This window comes from Brachionichthys hirsutus, chromosome 11 (assembly GCF_040956055.1).
Source record: "Brachionichthys hirsutus isolate HB-005 chromosome 11, CSIRO-AGI_Bhir_v1, whole genome shotgun sequence".
NCBI classification, from domain to species: Eukaryota; Metazoa; Chordata; class Actinopteri; order Lophiiformes; family Brachionichthyidae; genus Brachionichthys; species Brachionichthys hirsutus.
The window spans coordinates 5,838,978-5,855,664 of NC_090907.1; the positions used below are offsets into that span (position 1 = coordinate 5,838,978).

The following is a 16,687-nucleotide window of genomic DNA, read 5'->3' on the forward strand; positions in this document are numbered from 1 at the left end:
CGAGTCGGAGGTTATTGTGGGGGGACAGCAACCGGAAGTCAACGAATGCTTTTCGTAGCGTTAGCTCTCTGCGCGCGTGGAATCAGTGAAAGTCGGTATTTTATTGGTTTCTCGAGTATTTCGTTCAGTTAACAAAAATGTCTTCATTTGAGTTCTTGGGAAATGTAGTTAAAAAGCGACCAACAGCTCCCGAAGAGGATATCTTTGGAAAGTTTGGAAAAACTGCCGCCAAGGACGAAGAAGAGATAAATCGTCAGCACGGACTGCTGGGTCGGAGCCTGATGCCCGAGTTGAAGTTACACAGGATAGGTAAACAAGAAGTCATTACCCATTAATAAAACGGAAGATTTGACGGTCAATTCATCCATATTTTATCAAACGGTCTGATCTCTTGAAAGTCCTTAGACAATATAAGGACTTTCAACGGGAAAACAAGACCGCAAGGGCTTTTTTGAAATGCTCCACTTAGACAGGATGTTTGACTGTACTTGTACTGTAATACATGCTACTGTCTGACTGTACTTGTACTCTAACAGTCTATCTAATAAATATATTCATCACCTTTATCATCTACGTCTGTGTCATCACAATAGCATCACACTCCTCTTGTTCTCTGTTCCTCCAGATCGCCCACAGCGCCATGTCTGTAAGGAGGAGGAGGAGGAGGAGGAGGAGGAGGAGGAGGAGGAGGAGGAGGTCCCTGCTGACCAGCAGCTCTGGAACCAGGAGGTGAAGTCCAGCATGAAGCAAGAGGACCCAGAGCTTCCTCACCTGAAAGAGGAACCGGAGGAACTCCTCACCAGTCAGGAGGGAGAGCAGCTTGTACTGAAGGAGGAGACTCATGTCGTCATGGTGGGTCCTACCCATGAGGAGAATGACCAGAGTGAAGATCAGACTCTGTACATGAAAGATGAAGATGGTGCAGCAGAGAGAGAGTCTGTCAACATGCCGGTTATAATCTCTGTGGTTGGAGCAGCAGACATTGACCTGCTGATCTCTAACAGCTCTCATGTGTCTGTCAGCCATGATGAAAGAGGTGAAACGAGCAGAACAGACGTTGAGATTGAGCCCCAGTTTCAATCCCAGGGAAGAAATAACGCAAGTAAGAAGCCATATGTTTGTACATTGTGTAACAAGAGTTACACAAAACACGCAAGCTTAAAAGCGCACATGAGAATCCACACTGGTGAGAATCCCTATGGATGTAAAACATGTGGGAAACTGTTCATACGAAAATCTCATTTGGATGTCCACATGAGAATCCACACTGGTGAGAAGCCCTATGGATGTGAAACATGTGGGAAACAATTCACACAAAAATCTGATTTGAATGTCCACATGAGAATCCACTCTGGTGAGAAGCCCTATGGATGTAAAACATGTGGGAAACAATTCACACAAAAATCTGATTTGAATGTCCACATGAGAATCCACACCGGTGAGAAGCCTTATGGATGTAAAACATGTGGGAAACAATTCATAAGAAAATCTGATTTGAATGTCCACATGAGAATCCACACTGGTGAGAAGCCTTATGGATGTGAAACATGTGGGAAACAATTCACACAAAAATCTGATTTGAATGTCCACATGAGAATCCACACCGGTGAGAAGCCCTATGGATGTAAAACATGTGGGAAACAATTCATAAGAAAATCTGATTTGAATGTCCACATGAGAATCCACACTGGTGAGAAGCCCTATGGATGTGAAACATGTGGGAAACAATTCACACAAAAATCTAGGTTGAAAGGACACATGAGAATCCACACTGGTGAGAAGCCCTATGGATGTAAAACATGTGGGAAACAATTCACACAAAAATCTGATTTGAAAGGACACATGAGAATCCACACTGGTGAGAAGCCCTATGGATGTAAAACATGTGGGAAACAATTCACACAAAAATCTGATTTGAAAGGACACATGAGAATCCACACCAGTGAGAAGCCTTATGGATGTGAAACATGTGGGAAACAATTCACACAAAAATCTAGTTTGAAAGGACACATGAGAATCCACACTGGTGAGAAGCCTTATGAATGTGAAACGTGTGGGAAACTGTTCATACAAAAATCTAGTTTGAAAGGACACATGAGAATCCACACTGGTGAGAAGCCTTATGGATGTAAAACGCGGGAAACATGTCAGGCAGAAAAGTAACTTTATTGATCACGTGAGAATCCACACCGGTGAGATGCCCCATGAATGTCCCATGAAAACAGCAAAATGAAAGTCCTCATGAGAATCCACAATGACAGTTAAGCCTTGTGATTGTCAAACATTTGGTGAACAATTCACGCAAAATTCTAATTTGAGAAGGCACAAAGCCTGACAGTTTAAATGTGTGAAAAACCTTTCAGTTACGCCAACGTTTGGAAACGACACATGAAGTCTTGGTCTATTTCAGGAGGATTGCTGAGAATTGTACTTTGACTTCAGAAACCTGTTATGTCGTAAGTGTTTAATTCATTTAAATCTTTCTCGCTGATGGAAAGATAAGAACTTGAAGGCATCATGCAGTGGAACCTGTTTGTCTGACCGGGTTCCATGTGTGAACACCGGCGACATGGAACAGGTAATAAATCCGGTTTATCAATAGTAGTATTGTCACTGCAGTGACGAGAACAGATGCTCTTCGTTAAATTTAGTCTAAGCGATTTATGAATGTCTAAACATCTCAGAATTTAATTAAGACCTACAAGTTTCAGCCAAGAGACAAAATGATGCTGCGTTCCTGTCTCAATTAGAACGTAGGAAAATACCAAACTGTACAGAGAAAATTATTTCAATCATTTTCACTCAGTAAAGTTATTTACTGATCAATGTGCCACTCCTCATTAATCGACATGAGCATGACTGGCTATTGTTATGGCCTTCAGCTCATTCCTATGTTGTTTTCAGAGTTGACTACGTGACTGCGCGTTCTTCAGTTTCGTTCATGAAATTCAATTTCATGAATGAATTCGGCCATCAGTCGGTAAGTACCGTATTGGCCCGAATATAACACGGTGTTTTTTGCATTGAAATTAGGCTGAAAAAGTCGGGTCGTGTTATATTCGGGCCAATACGGTATTTAGAAAGTAAAACGCTTTGTACGGAAAAAAAAAGATGATTTCTGATGCAAAAGTGAAATTAGGTGAAAAAAAGTAAAATATCATCACTCAAAATGAAAAAGTAATTCGTTACACTACTTTTTTTGGTAGAAAGTAATATTACTTTAAGCTATTAGTTACTTTCCCAACACTGCTGCCAACTAGTGAGGGGTCGATGTATCGATACTGTGTCGCACAATACCGCCACCTGCTGGATCTCAGAAATCATTACAAGAAATGACAGACAACTGTCTCAACGACCCAGTATAGGCTACAATAATATAATTCAAGGTGTTTTGTTTTATATTGTATTATTTCATATCTTAAAGTTTCAATATCTTTGATGTCTTTACACACAGCCGATAAATATGAACTCGTCATAACCAATGGATGTGTGTGTGGGCGTCAGTGTGTTAGTCGTCAACGACACTGCAAAGGTGAATGATTATCCGCCCCGCCCCGCCCCACCCTTCATCTGTGCAAGGATGCCGCCATCACAGAAAAAAGCAAGGATGCAAGGAAAGGGTGTCAGGTCAAAGACCCGAAACACCCCATGACTCTGGGTCCTTCACTGAGGACGCATCAGACCTGTGAGATGTTTGAGAATCTATCCCGACTGTTCTTGAACAGCGCAAAAAAAAAAAAATCAAATAAGAGAAAGCTTTGCAGAGAGATTTAAACCACACTTAATTTTTACTATAAACATGAATTAATCAAAATTTAATATCCAACATTAAACCCTCCGTCTTTACAACAGGCAAAACAGATATCTTCCAGCTACGCCCGACTCCTCTCCGCTTCGTCAGGGCGATCTCGTCAGTGGGAAAATAAGTAAGAGAATGTGACAGGCAGAAGTCCGGCTCGGTATTAAACCGGCAACGAAAGGTTTTGGCGAAACAGTTTCAACAGGACAAGATGAAATTCTGTACAGCTTCCGGACATAGAAAATAATTGTTCTGCGACTGTCAAACAATAATTCATTGACAATATTAATATTTATATTAATACCAACAAGGCTGTTATTTCTTTTATGTTCAAGCTTCGAACATTTATATTCATTTTAAAATTGAGGGTAGCAGTCACTCTCTCCTAACGCCTAGTAAGGTCCTCCGTTCCTTCTCCCGGCCACCGCCTCTCAGGATTCCTCCTCAGACGCGGCCCCGGGGATCGTTCCAGTTCTCTCCGGTACGACTCGACAGATCCCAGACGATCCGAAACATGGAATGAAATGAAAATTCACACGGAATCTACACAAACAACAAAGTAGCATTTAGCTTCTTTCTTCCCTGTATAAATAAAACGCTGCGTAACGGCGACACGCCCCCGCTCGGAACCCCTGCTCCAACACGTCGTTACCCTCTGAGAAATCATACAGAATACAGTACATCACATTTTGTTTTACTTCACTTGAACCGCAAAACAAGAGGGCGGGGGGAAGGGGGGGGGCAGAAATCAGAATTTACCAAGTCGACACTGAACATGATTTCCGCGGCTCCACAGAAACCAGAGAGAACAGAAGTGATTTTTTTTTTTTTTTTTTGTAGTTGCATCCATGACAGCAAAGTGACAACTCCCCTCTCTGCCTAAATTTCACAAGTCCTCCCCCCCCAGCAGAGAGGGACAGGGAGGCTGATAGAGGCGGGGGCCCTGCTTAGTCATTCTTCTTTTCCCCCTCTGTTTTTTCTGTGATGGCGGCGGCGGGCGTCTCGGGAGCAGCCTCTGCCGCCGCCACCGCCGCCGCGCCGTCTTCATTCTGCTTCGGGTCCACCCCGCTGGTGCCGAACTCGTTGACCCGGTTGGGATCAACTCGATAGATCCAGCGCTGGTAAAGGTAGATGAAGAACACCACATCTGGAGGGAGGAGGGGACAGGACAATGGAAGCGGTGTCCCCGGTCATTTGTTTCATATACATAAAGTAAATTCATCATGACTTTAAGACTCTGGCGTGAAAACGCGTGAACGTCGATTGGCTCAGCGAGTACGTGATCGGTAACCGCGACGACACACGCGAGTAAACTAAACACACAGCTGGACGAAGACGCACCGTCTCTGAGGCACCCTATCCTGTACATCATGGGCATCTTGATGACGAAGGCGAACAGGTCGTCGATGAAGGTGTTCAGGGCCTTGTACGTGAGCATCCTCCATGGGAGGTGCGCCACGGACTTCATTTTGTAGTTGATGAAGAGCTGCGGTGTCATTGTAATGAAACCTAACACGAAAAAACAACAACAACAACACAAGAGCGAAGGTCATGAACGGTGCAACACAGAAACACTTCCCCCCCCGGAACTCTATTTACAGACTGGCACCAGGATGGGAGCCAGACCCGTAACCATGGCGCCATCATTACAACAAGCTTTTACTTGGAGACAAGACAGTGAATAATAAAAGCAACCTCATCTCTTTCCTTTTCACTGATTTCTTTTGCATTTTAATTACAAATTTAAAATGCTTTTATCAATGCTATATTATCTATGCTAATGCTGAAACTTTGATGTTTGGGATTTATCCTGCTCATCCGTCATTTCATTGCCATTTGTATTTTCATGCAGATCTTATTTTACGTATCCTATATATATATATATATATATATACACACACACACACACAATCCTCAGCCGAGCTTACCAAAGGTTAACAGGAAGCCATAGAGCATGCCGAGTACCCACGAGTACCAGCCTTTGTGCTCTACATACAATAAACTGTAGACGGAATAGCAGCCGAACAGAGGGTAGAGCAGCCACGATAAGTACTTGAAGGCCATCTGTTCACAGGAAGAGAGAAAAACAGTAAATAGATCAGCCATTGGTTTGAGATATACTTTCCATCTCAGAGAAACATCTTTTCGGGTCTTTATAAGAGTGTTGAACTTACGTCGTCATAGATTTTGGTGGAAGACTGCACGTACGTCGACTTGTCTTTGAACATCAATCTTGGGATTATGCCAGCAATTTTGTTTTCTCTGTCCAACTACAGCCGGACAAAAGCAGGCGGCAAATAGAACAGGGCAGAAAGTTTTAGCACAGCAGGAACCAGAGCATGCAATAGGAAGCATTGCTTAGCCCCCACTTTAGTGAAGGTAAGAAGCGTTGCTTTGGGTTGGTCTCGTTCTTTATAAACATTTAAACAAAAGATAACAAACAAGTTCTACGCTTGGAAACACAAATGTTCGCTCGACTTACTCTGACATCCATGACTTTGGTGATTTTCCACATGTCGATGAGCAGGCCGATGAAGACGCTGACCTGAACCACGAAGTTGGTCTCGTTGTCCAGAATGTAGAGCAGAACGACCAGCGACTGAAAGACGCCGAATATGATGGAGCGCACAGACAGGCCTTCTAGAGACTGCCTGCTGTTCCAGAACTGGATATCTGAGGAGGAGACGGCGGCGAGCTGAAGCCGAGGCGTGACTCCCCCAACATGGGGATTTTGTTCGCCGTCATTATAAACCAGATGCTTGTGACCTCACCGTTCTTGAACGCGAGAAACTCAAAGATGCTGTGCACGATGGAAACGACGATGGTGATACCCAGCAGGTACGGGTTGGTTTCCAAAAGCGCCACCTGTGCACAGAGAGCGTGAAAGAGAATCAGATATCACATTATCGATTATTGTTCATTATCTATTACCTGCTTCCCAAATGCCTCTAATCAATCAAACAGAGTATTTTATAGCAAGAACTCAAAACTGCAGTAGAACAACTAAAATATCTGTAATCTCATCTCACATATTCTGACTGCCGACCTCTCACCTTAACGGAGTCCTGGTCTTCGTCAGACTGCTCGTAGGTGTCTTCCGGCAGGAAATTCCAGGGAGAGCGTGCGTTTTGGGCGGCGTACAGCTGCGAACGCCACAAGGACAACGGGCAGTAGCAGAGGCGGAGCGGGAGCGTCTTCAGCGTGTCGTTGATGGGATAGTAATCCTTCTGGAGGTTCCAGTAGTCGTTGAAGTAGATGATCGGATAGTAATCGCCACTTACTGCATCAAACTTAACAACTAATGAAAGACAAGGTGGGGGGGGCGGGGACGGACGGACGCATTAAAGATGGCGTGTGACTCTGAGACACGAAAAGGCTGCTGGGTCAGGGAGGAGGAGGAGGAACTCACGTTGGTCCAGAGGTGGCGGGACAGAGCCCTTGACCCAGGCTGTGTGGTCGTCCACTATGTTGATGGTGAGATTTGGATGCCAATGAGAGATGACCTCCACCGGACCATGGCTCTCTGCCCGCTGCGAGGAAACATCGCCACCGATGTGAGACTTATTTGAAATTCAGTTTTTCATAAGATGAAGATGCAACACTCCTTTCCGGTGGAAACCGCACTGAAATCTTCTTGTGACTCATTGCTGATATATTCCCCGATACAATAAGGTCAATAACAACCTGGTGAAATTACACGTCCGAGCGCTCGAGTGTAAACGAAAGACGGTATACCCTGATCACTTCAGGATCTGCCTCCGTCTCTCCCGTTAGCAGATTCTTGGTCTTCATGAACTTTCTTCGCTTGAATTTATTCAGCACTGAAAGAGGAAAGGAGAGACGGTCAGCGGAGGAACGATCGTACGTGTAATTAGCTACATCACCAGCTCTGGTGCTTTCCCCACACGAGCTTACTTCGCGTTGCGTGAACCGTCGCTAATCTGCGATACTGGCCCTTGCGTTTTGGGTCTGGGTGGAAGCCACTCTTAGTGAAGTAGACGTGCATGAAAACGGAACCGTTATTCAGCACGTTCTGAAAGTGAACACCAAACAGGAAGAAGTATTAGAGCCCTAGACGAGTCAACATTTACGATACAAATGTGTCATGTTGATAACGAAGCCGTCGTTCTTCTCTCTTTCCCCAAACTAATACCTGTTCCTTCCCAATATCCACCCCTGCCCTCTCCCTCTAGCTGAACACGCCTCACATTGCACTCTACCCTCCCCCCCCCCCACCCCTCAGCCGTCACACCTCTGGGATCTCCATCTCCACGTAGTGCTCATAACAGCCGTCCCCGTTCTCCCCAGTAGTCCAGTCGCCATAGACGAGATCCCTCTGGGACCAGAACAGGGTTTCTGTGTTGTTGAATTCAGTGAACACCTCTTCCTGGGACAGGTACACATAAAGGTCCTGCAGGAATGGTGAGAAAATAAAGGTGTTAGCCATTAAAAGAACCACGGGGGGGGGGGGGGGGGGCAATTCAATTTAAAGATGCTTGATGAAACGGCTGGCCTTGATCGGTGTCGTACCATGAGGGTGTCTTTGGGGAAGAGGTTCCTACTGGGTACTCTCGGGGCCCCTGCTGGGGTGTTGGGGTCAGGAGTCGAAGGCCCTCGACGGAACCAGCTGCTGATTGCCCAGATTATAAAGATTCTGGAGGAGCAAATACAAACAGAGGGGCTTCAAGTTAATAATGCAAGGTAGGAAGCGTTCTCCAGTTTGTATTTGTCCACGATGAGGGGGAACGAGCACGCCGGAGGAAATGGTCGTGAAGCCAAACCCACCTGAAGAGGACTCCTTTAATGACCTGCCATGCATTCGGCGCTTGTTGCTGCTGCTGCTGAGGGTCCGGTGCATCTCCAGCCGGCTGCACAGCCTGAGCATCTGTTGTTGCTACGGTTCCATTGCTCGTCACCTACAAGCAAAGACGTGGAGAGTTCAGCCAAAGACAGCAGCAAACACAGAGACGGACAGAGAGAAGTCACTGCTGTACTTCAGTGAAAGTCCGAAGTGGTAATATAATAATGTGTGGAATGAGTGGAGACCAGGGATCTTTAGAGGACTGAAAGTACATTGAAAGTAACACAAATATATGCTTTAAATTTTTGTTTTATATTCACACAAGTAAAATCTGACAATTAAATTGCAAATAGATAATTTTTGTAAAACATTGTCCCGCTTCAGTTGTAGACCTCTTTATTCATGGTATAACAAACTAGGTAACAGGAACAATAAGTATTTTGAAGAGGCGATGTAGGGCTCTGGAAAACAGACGGGTGAAAAAATGTTCACAAGATACTTTTCCTCTTTTTGCTGCAAATTACAAGATTTTTAAGCAGGGCATGAATTGACATAAATATTTCCTGCACTAATCAGGCTGACAGATTATAATTGAATAAACATGATCCAAACAAGCATACTTAATAAATCCTCCGAGGCCACATTCATGGAACACTCTGCATACGTGCACGTAGAAGATAACCATCATGACTCACGCGTGCAACTCATGCGCGCAACAACAGGATCAGCCACTTTACTCATTATCTATATAAACATCTCAACATAACGCAACATAACCGGTCAGCCCAGCAGTTAGCCATTTAGAACATTATTCATAATGGAACCAACCTGATGGCTGAAATGAGTGAACAGCAACACAGTAAAGGTTTCCGACACGCCGCTGGCCTGCTACCATCACAAAACAGAGAACGTCAAGGGCAAGGAAGAGACTTTCTGTATTAAAATAGAACCGATTCTATCAGCCGAGGCCTGGATCTCCATTTCCTGGAGGAATCAATTTACTAATCATGACAGAGACAGATTAACTAACAGGACAATGGGTGTCCAAAAACACAGACCCCCCCCCCCCCCCCCCCCCCCCGCTACTGGATGTGATCAAAGCAACATGAGAACCGTACTTTAGACGGAGACGAAGGGGAGCCGAAACGTCCCTTTGGGTGGGGGCCATGAAAACAGCGATGGATGTTTTATTTCATCTCAAGATAATAATTTACACACCGAGCACGGATTAACAATTAACCACCTATTCCGGGTGTGGCGTAAATGCTCAATAATGGTTTGATACTCCAAGTCCTTCTGACAGAGAGAGGGCAAAAGGTTCACAAAAATCAGTTACTCACAGATAAGCGGAGATTGTGCCGGTTACGTTTGACCCGCGACAAAATCTCCAACCGAGAGGAACCAGAAATGGAACCGCCATTAAGACCCTTAATCCTCATCTTGCAATGATTAAAATCATTGGTTGAAAAATGATTAGGATGTTCATTCGGATCAACTCAAGCAACTTCTTCCTTGCTATATCCAACAGCTCTACAAAGTTTCATCCACATCCATCGAGTAGTTAATGTTTAATTAACAGAAGTAGTGAAACGTGCTCCACTTTGTAACAATACAGCACAGCGAAGGAAATTCAATGAAACGGCTCTTCCCTGCAAAAATGCCCGAAACTACCAAATAGTTCAACAGAAAACCGCGGCAGAGAGTAATTTAGCTAATAAAGGGACAGAAACTGAATCAATCACTTAGTCTCCTTGGAAGGGGCAATGCATTGCAGTGAAGACCCCTCTGGCTACCAGCCCCTCATCTAAAACCAATAATCACATTTGATCTAGTGCCAGATCTAACAGCAATAGTAAAAAACACAGCCTTGTATTTACCACCAATTATTCCTGCTTCATTTGAATCAAGGTGTTCATCTATTACTTCTGATCTGTAAATCTAAATACATAAATGCTATTGGCTCTTAATCCTTAGTTCTACATCTTAAAAACAGAATATAAATGTGTAAACTCATTCTTGTGACTGATGGCTGTGGAAATACCCTCAGAGTAGTGCTAGGTCTTTGCTTTACCTCCACAAAGCACTTTTTCCAATTTAACTTGAATCAAAAGCCACAAAGAGGCATTAAGAAACAATGAAACTGATTAACTTAATCATTAATACCGTGATACTAACTTACTGCTGATCTGTCTGACTCAATGTGACGCGTTTTTAACCTTCCCCTAACAGTACTAGCTCGGACAGCCAAAAGGAAAGTAATTTACATTTTTTGCCAATTCTTAAAACGGCTAATCTCTATAGTTAGCCGAGCTGACACTTAAAACTTTAAATTAGTGAGTGATGAAACCTAAAATCCTCACCTGAAACGGCAGCCATTAAAGACATTATGACACTAGAAGGAACAGTCATGTGAGAAATGTCTGAGCTGCTGGGGACCGGCTAGTCGAGCTGCGTGGCTCCGCTTCAGGCCTTGCTACAGCTAATTCAGGGGACACTGCAGCTGTCAGCCCGGCCAGCGCGTTCACACTCTCACGTAACAGTACATCCCGAGGTGGGATCGATAAACACCGCCATTAGTCCGGACATCGGCTCCCGCTAAGCGTGAGAATGTCTCAACACGCCTTTAAATACAGTGACAGGGTTGTTTTAAAAACCAGCCGGCACTGACAGCGTCACCGGGACTCGTGTGAGGATTAGCAAAACGTTTCGACACCGGCGGTCCCACTTTTAACGGTAAAAAAAACAAACTAAACGGGCTGTCGACCGGACGTTTAAAGTACAGAGGAATGTAATTCATTTTCTACCTCGCCATTGCTCACAGTAGCTTTGGTTTCTTCGCTCTCCTGCGTCGCCATCTTTCCTTGTCTCTATCGCGCCGCACACTTACACAGAACCAGCTGGCAAACTACGTTCCGCCTCGCGAGATCTTCAGCTTTGGCGTCACTAAAGTGACGTAGGTAGGGATGTTACGAGATTTTGTTCTTTTATTGTTTTTTTACGCCATCTTTATTGAACAAATTAAAATACAGATTTACAGTTAGGATAACAAATAAAGAAACAAAATTTACAGATACAATGGGGATATCTAAGCACAAGTACAACCAGAAATAAAAAAAACTTTCATTCAAATACTGTACATTACAAAACAAAATTTGGCATGTTATAATTTGCATAGAGGAGCACAACATTTAACCTAAAACAATAATTAACAAGCAAAGGTCTGACTTAACGTTATGGCAGTTTTGTTTTTTTTCTAATTTTTCAAGGCACAATGCAAACATTTTAAATTCGTTGATAAATCCAGGAAAGGAGGGCTTACTATTTTCCCCTTTCACACAGTGACTATGATATTTACCCAGTACATATCACTATTATGTTTATATCTGAAACAGATTAGGCCAAATTATCCACATAAAAAATAATATGATGTAATTCCAAACATGGAACATCATTAATTTTTTTGTGAAATCCAATTTTTTATGTCTGACCAAAAATATTGTGATGCAGGGCATGAGTAAAATAAATGTTCTAAGGTTTCATCACTACCATTGCAGAAGGAGCATCGATCCACCTCAACCTTAAATCCTTTTTTAAGAACCTCTGCCACCGGATGAACCCCATTTATAATTTCCAAGATGTTACGAGCGATGCCGAAGCTTCGAGGCGTGAAGGGGGCGTTTCCGGGAAGTGCGTATCGAGGCCTGCTTCGCGTAGGGGAGGAGCCAGAAATGATGACGTCCGAAGCCTCGCTGCCCCGCTGTACCACGTGATTGCTCCGGGAAGCGGTTCAGATGCTGCCGTGCGGTTTGACAGCTATAGAGTTTAGGATGGAGGGTTACAGATGACGCTTTAGAAACTGAACCCAGAGCAACAAACAGTTCAAACGCAGTTTGTCTTGAAGTACTACTTTAATGATCCACCAAATATTAATGGTAAACAAAACTATACATCTGATGGTACATGGCAAATTGTACACACATTTCTACTTATGTAATGACGTGGAAAGAAAGTTTTGTCATTTAACAACTGAGATTTAACTTTGTTGGCAAAACATTTCTGTCATTTCCTCTCAGCCAGTGTTTTATTTTCTGTCCAGTTGAGTGATCATGACTTGACTTAATAATTCTAAACAAAGCGTAGTCCAGCTAAAGATGCAAACCTTGTGTTTTCATGTTACCGGTACTCTGGAATAATTACAATTTTATTTGCCAACTATTGAACCATCCATCAGTTACTTAAGGACTCATTAAGAACAAGTACAATTACCTATAAACAGTTTAGAACCACAATTTTGCACAAACTGATATACTATATGTTGTTATCATATCTTTAGTCAACCTTTAGTTCAAAGAGAGGAGCAATATGCATGAAATGAAAGACCATCCTTATGCCGTTTGACACTTATTTACCTCCAGCACGCCCCCCCTTCTACCCCTTTGGTCATTACGACAGTCCTATATCTCATCTAAACCATAATCCTCCTCTGGAAAGTCTCCCACCGTCACGTGCTCTGGCATCACGAATCCACCGTATTTGTCCTCACATTCAAAGTACTGCTTCCCGCCAATGCTGGGGAGACAATTCAGGGTCAAATAAAGTCCATCATGATCGAAACTGGAGTGATAAAAAAGAAATTAAAGAGAGCGCTCTTACATTCCATTATTCTTTCCCAGGGGCTCATCATACTTCACACCCACCCAATAACCTCGCTTGAAATCTGTTGTACCTGCAAATAATATCACATCATGATTCCTTTCACCCAGTCTTCCACTCTTGTTAGCTTAGCAATATTAAAACTTCAGGCTTTTTCTTTTAACACGAACAATAACTGAAAAGCCACTGTAAATTGTCATCTTTAATAGTTTAAAATGTTATTTCTTTGTGTGGGCATTATCCAGATGAAACTTATTACAAAAATGTCATTATTCAATAACATTTCTCAAAACAATGGTAAAATAAATGCGAGCGTTTTACCATTTGTGACTCATATTCGTGAACAGTTTCAGTCACTTTCACTCTGAAACACATTGAGTTTTATATACTGTTGTAAAGTTGTGCGAAGGTTCTTAGCATCCTAAAGACATCACAGATACATCATATTGAACTGTCACTGAATGCAGTTTTAGTCCATGCATGAGGTACAATTAGAAAATATGTTTATTTAGTAATTTCCAATTAATCTTACAAGGGTCGGTCAGAGTCAACCAAAGAGCCATATGCGGCCCTGGGGCCGTACAATGCCCAGGTCTGGCTTAAGGTGTGCGAAGCAAAAACAAGTCAGCTAGCCAAGCTTTAGCCACCCTTACCTACGAACATGACTGTGCCGAGCTTCGTGGACTGTCCAGGGATCTGCACTTTGCATCGACTTCCAACAGAAATGGCATCGGCCGCATCCTTCCGTGCTTCCTGTCGAGCAGCGAGCTCAGCTTTCTTCTTGGCCACTTCTTCCTCATTGAAGTGACCAATATGATGCTTCTTCATGAATGACCTTGCGGAATCTGAAAGAAAGAAAGAAAAAAAAGCTGTCTAATATCACAGGATTTTTTTTTTTACGACAGACTGCAAACGCTGCAGAACTTGTCAAATAAAAGGCAGCATTCTTTTACAACACTTTAACAATTAGAGTGAAGATAAATCTTTGAAAAATGATAACAGTTCAGATTTTGCTTGAGAATCGATATTCTATTTTAACATTTTCATTATCAGTTGCTTTGTTATACAGTCAAAGAAGGTTAATTTTCCGTGGACTGGCATTAATTATGAACTAAGTAAGGATGATACAGAAGTTAATATTGTATTCATTGTGTGGTTATAACATCCTTCTTTGCTTCTGCGATAGTTTTGGTAGCATTTGGACATAACATTGCAGAAACACATCTTTAGTATCAAGAGTCGGGAATATTTCTTTTTTTAACATGAATGTAAATATTAGAGAAACTCTTTAGAATGTCACAAAGCATACCAGTTTTCTTATCGTATGTTTCATCTGAGATTTCATACTTCTCCACTTTCTGAACATCATCGAACTCGCCCATCTGTCTTCCACTTCTATCGATAACCTGCGAGCCAAGATGAGACACCCACATTAAAAACTGGAAGTCACTTAAGGTTGAACAAGCAAGATAATTACGACAATAGACGAGTTAGAGACAGTAAGGGTGAAGTGGAGAAAGCTGATTTGCTGTGGCGCCCCCCTCATGAGACAACCCGAAAGTACAGTAGTATATGAGTTAGATAATGTTTGAAATATTTTGCTTGTTGGTGAACTTTAGTGCTCAGTAGTTTCTCCAAGTGATTTTTTTTTTTTTTTAAATCTCTGCCAAAGAGGGTGTGATGGGTTGGATTTGTTTGTATGATTTTTAGGAGGATTATGCAAAATGTGGGTGATGGATTTACATGAAATTGTCACTAAAAACAGATCCTAGCATATCCAAGTGGTGATAAACTTTTTGGTGATAATTCGGACTAAGATCTGGATCTGGGAATCTATCCACTGTATAGACATCGTAGCGTGCTCATACTGAAATATGTTTGACAATCACAGGTTTCCAGTTACATGTTATAAGGAAATCTAAAACATACATTTATTGTGATCAAATAAATGTTACCGAATCTAATTCCTTTGCTTAAAAATAAAATAAAAGACCAATCTGAAAAAGGCATACTGTACATGTATCCTGCAGTTGTCATCCACAGCATAGGAACCCATTAAGGCTTCATTGTCATCCATTTTCTGCAAAAGCTGGTCAGAAACATCAAACAGCTCCAGCTCCATGCAGGAGGCAGACACTCCTACAATCATCTCCATCTTTCCCTTGTGACAAGAAGAATAAAACTATTCATGTAAAAACCACCAGGACAATTTCGACTTCTTGAGGAACCAGGTGAGCTGAGTCCCACCTTGAGCTCGGCTACAGTGATCCCTCTATTGAACCTGCGCTTCGTCACAAAAGATGAAAGGGTGCTCGTCAGTCGCACGTCCACCATGGGGTTGGTCACCACTGCCAGTCCGCCGTCCATTTTGACTCAGGTGTGGACGCCGTCTACGTTCAATTACTGAAAACAAGACAACAACAACAACAAAAGTCACATAATAGCCAGTGGAAATGAAATCGATGCAGACAGATATTGTAATGTCATTGATAACTTACTAACGCTATCCAATCATTAAATCATTTTATCTGAGAGGGGGAAAAACAGTTAGTGCTTTAAGGTTTCAAAAACGGAAATAATTTCACCATCATTGTTTAGCTAGCTAGTAAGCTAGCGTGAAGGCTGTTAGTACGCTGAGCGTTTGGGTGGCCGGCAGCAATAGTCAAGCTAGATACACACTGATTTCCCGGCGACATTAAATGAGAAGCACGTATATTATTATTATTATTGCTCGAAGCAGATCACTCGATTCAATACCCACCCGTGGAAACACAAGCAACAAATAGTAAACACGAACTCCCGGATACGCTACTGCACGTTGTTCAGGTCGATTCCTGCTACGCCCAACGCCTGGAACATTCTGCCCGCCCCTTAGACTGCGCGCCACCAATCACATCAGGGACAGACCTAATTCAACCAATAGAATTAAGGAACGAAAGAGAGAGGCGGTGACAGCCGAGTTTCACGCTCTCAGCACACGTTTGTGAGTGCGAATGTTGAAATCACCACAAGGTGGCGCTTATCTTCAATTTCTTGAGCCAGTACAGTAAACCATTATACATTTAACAATGTATTATGACTGTAACTTTGGTATGGTAACCTTTGTTATGTATGTTATATATTGTCCTGATGTAGTTTGATGTGGGGAAAAAAATCTCCTTCATGGAAAAACACGACTTTAACCATTTTGCAGTGGAAAATAAAAGTAAAAAAAGGGTTAGGGTTCTTCTGTAATTTATAACAGATGTTTCTGAAACCTGTCTGGTCTAATTCACGCATTATCTGTGGCACATTAATAATCACGCCATAAAATAGAACACGATCTTTATGGGTTTGGCAGTCAGTAAAAAAATTACCAATATATATTTTCTCATTTCATTTCATAAAACATTTGCATAGGATAACTGAACTGATTTATATAGATGTTCTAGAAT

The 16,687-nt window shown here is 42.6% G+C and overlaps 3 protein-coding genes across 3 annotated transcripts; 1 reads left to right on the top strand and 2 right to left on the bottom strand.

Annotated features, from left to right (window-relative positions):
* Positions 1 to 65: 65 nt before the first annotated feature.
* Positions 66 to 3,492, top strand: LOC137901096 (zinc finger protein ZFP2-like). The gene is made up of 2 exons (XM_068745097.1): positions 66 to 309; positions 626 to 3,492. The coding sequence occupies exons 1-2, from the start codon at positions 138 to 140 to the stop codon at positions 2,161 to 2,163; spliced, it is 1,710 nt and encodes a 569-aa protein (XP_068601198.1). The 5' UTR covers positions 66 to 137; the 3' UTR covers positions 2,164 to 3,492.
* Positions 3,493 to 3,769: 277 nt separating this feature from the next.
* clptm1 (CLPTM1 regulator of GABA type A receptor forward trafficking) lies at positions 3,770 to 11,529 on the bottom strand. The gene is made up of 14 exons (XM_068745345.1): positions 11,405 to 11,529; positions 8,585 to 8,715; positions 8,330 to 8,453; positions 8,052 to 8,210; positions 7,715 to 7,832; positions 7,535 to 7,620; positions 7,209 to 7,329; positions 6,853 to 7,097; positions 6,571 to 6,664; positions 6,282 to 6,472; positions 5,974 to 6,069; positions 5,728 to 5,863; positions 5,141 to 5,308; positions 3,770 to 4,946 (listed from the first exon to the last, which is right to left on the bottom strand). The coding sequence occupies exons 1-14, from the start codon at positions 11,453 to 11,455 to the stop codon at positions 4,747 to 4,749; spliced, it is 1,920 nt and encodes a 639-aa protein (XP_068601446.1). The 5' UTR covers positions 11,456 to 11,529; the 3' UTR covers positions 3,770 to 4,746.
* A 967-nt stretch (positions 11,530 to 12,496) lies between these two features.
* On the bottom strand, positions 12,497 to 16,106 carry tbcb (tubulin folding cofactor B). Its single transcript, XM_068745159.1, has 7 exons — positions 16,015 to 16,106; positions 15,501 to 15,656; positions 15,271 to 15,414; positions 14,563 to 14,659; positions 13,907 to 14,098; positions 13,254 to 13,326; positions 12,497 to 13,169 (listed from the first exon to the last, which is right to left on the bottom strand). The coding sequence occupies exons 2-7, from the start codon at positions 15,618 to 15,620 to the stop codon at positions 13,055 to 13,057; spliced, it is 741 nt and encodes a 246-aa protein (XP_068601260.1). The 5' UTR covers positions 15,621 to 15,656; positions 16,015 to 16,106; the 3' UTR covers positions 12,497 to 13,054.
* Between the last annotated feature and the right edge of the window lie 581 nt (positions 16,107 to 16,687).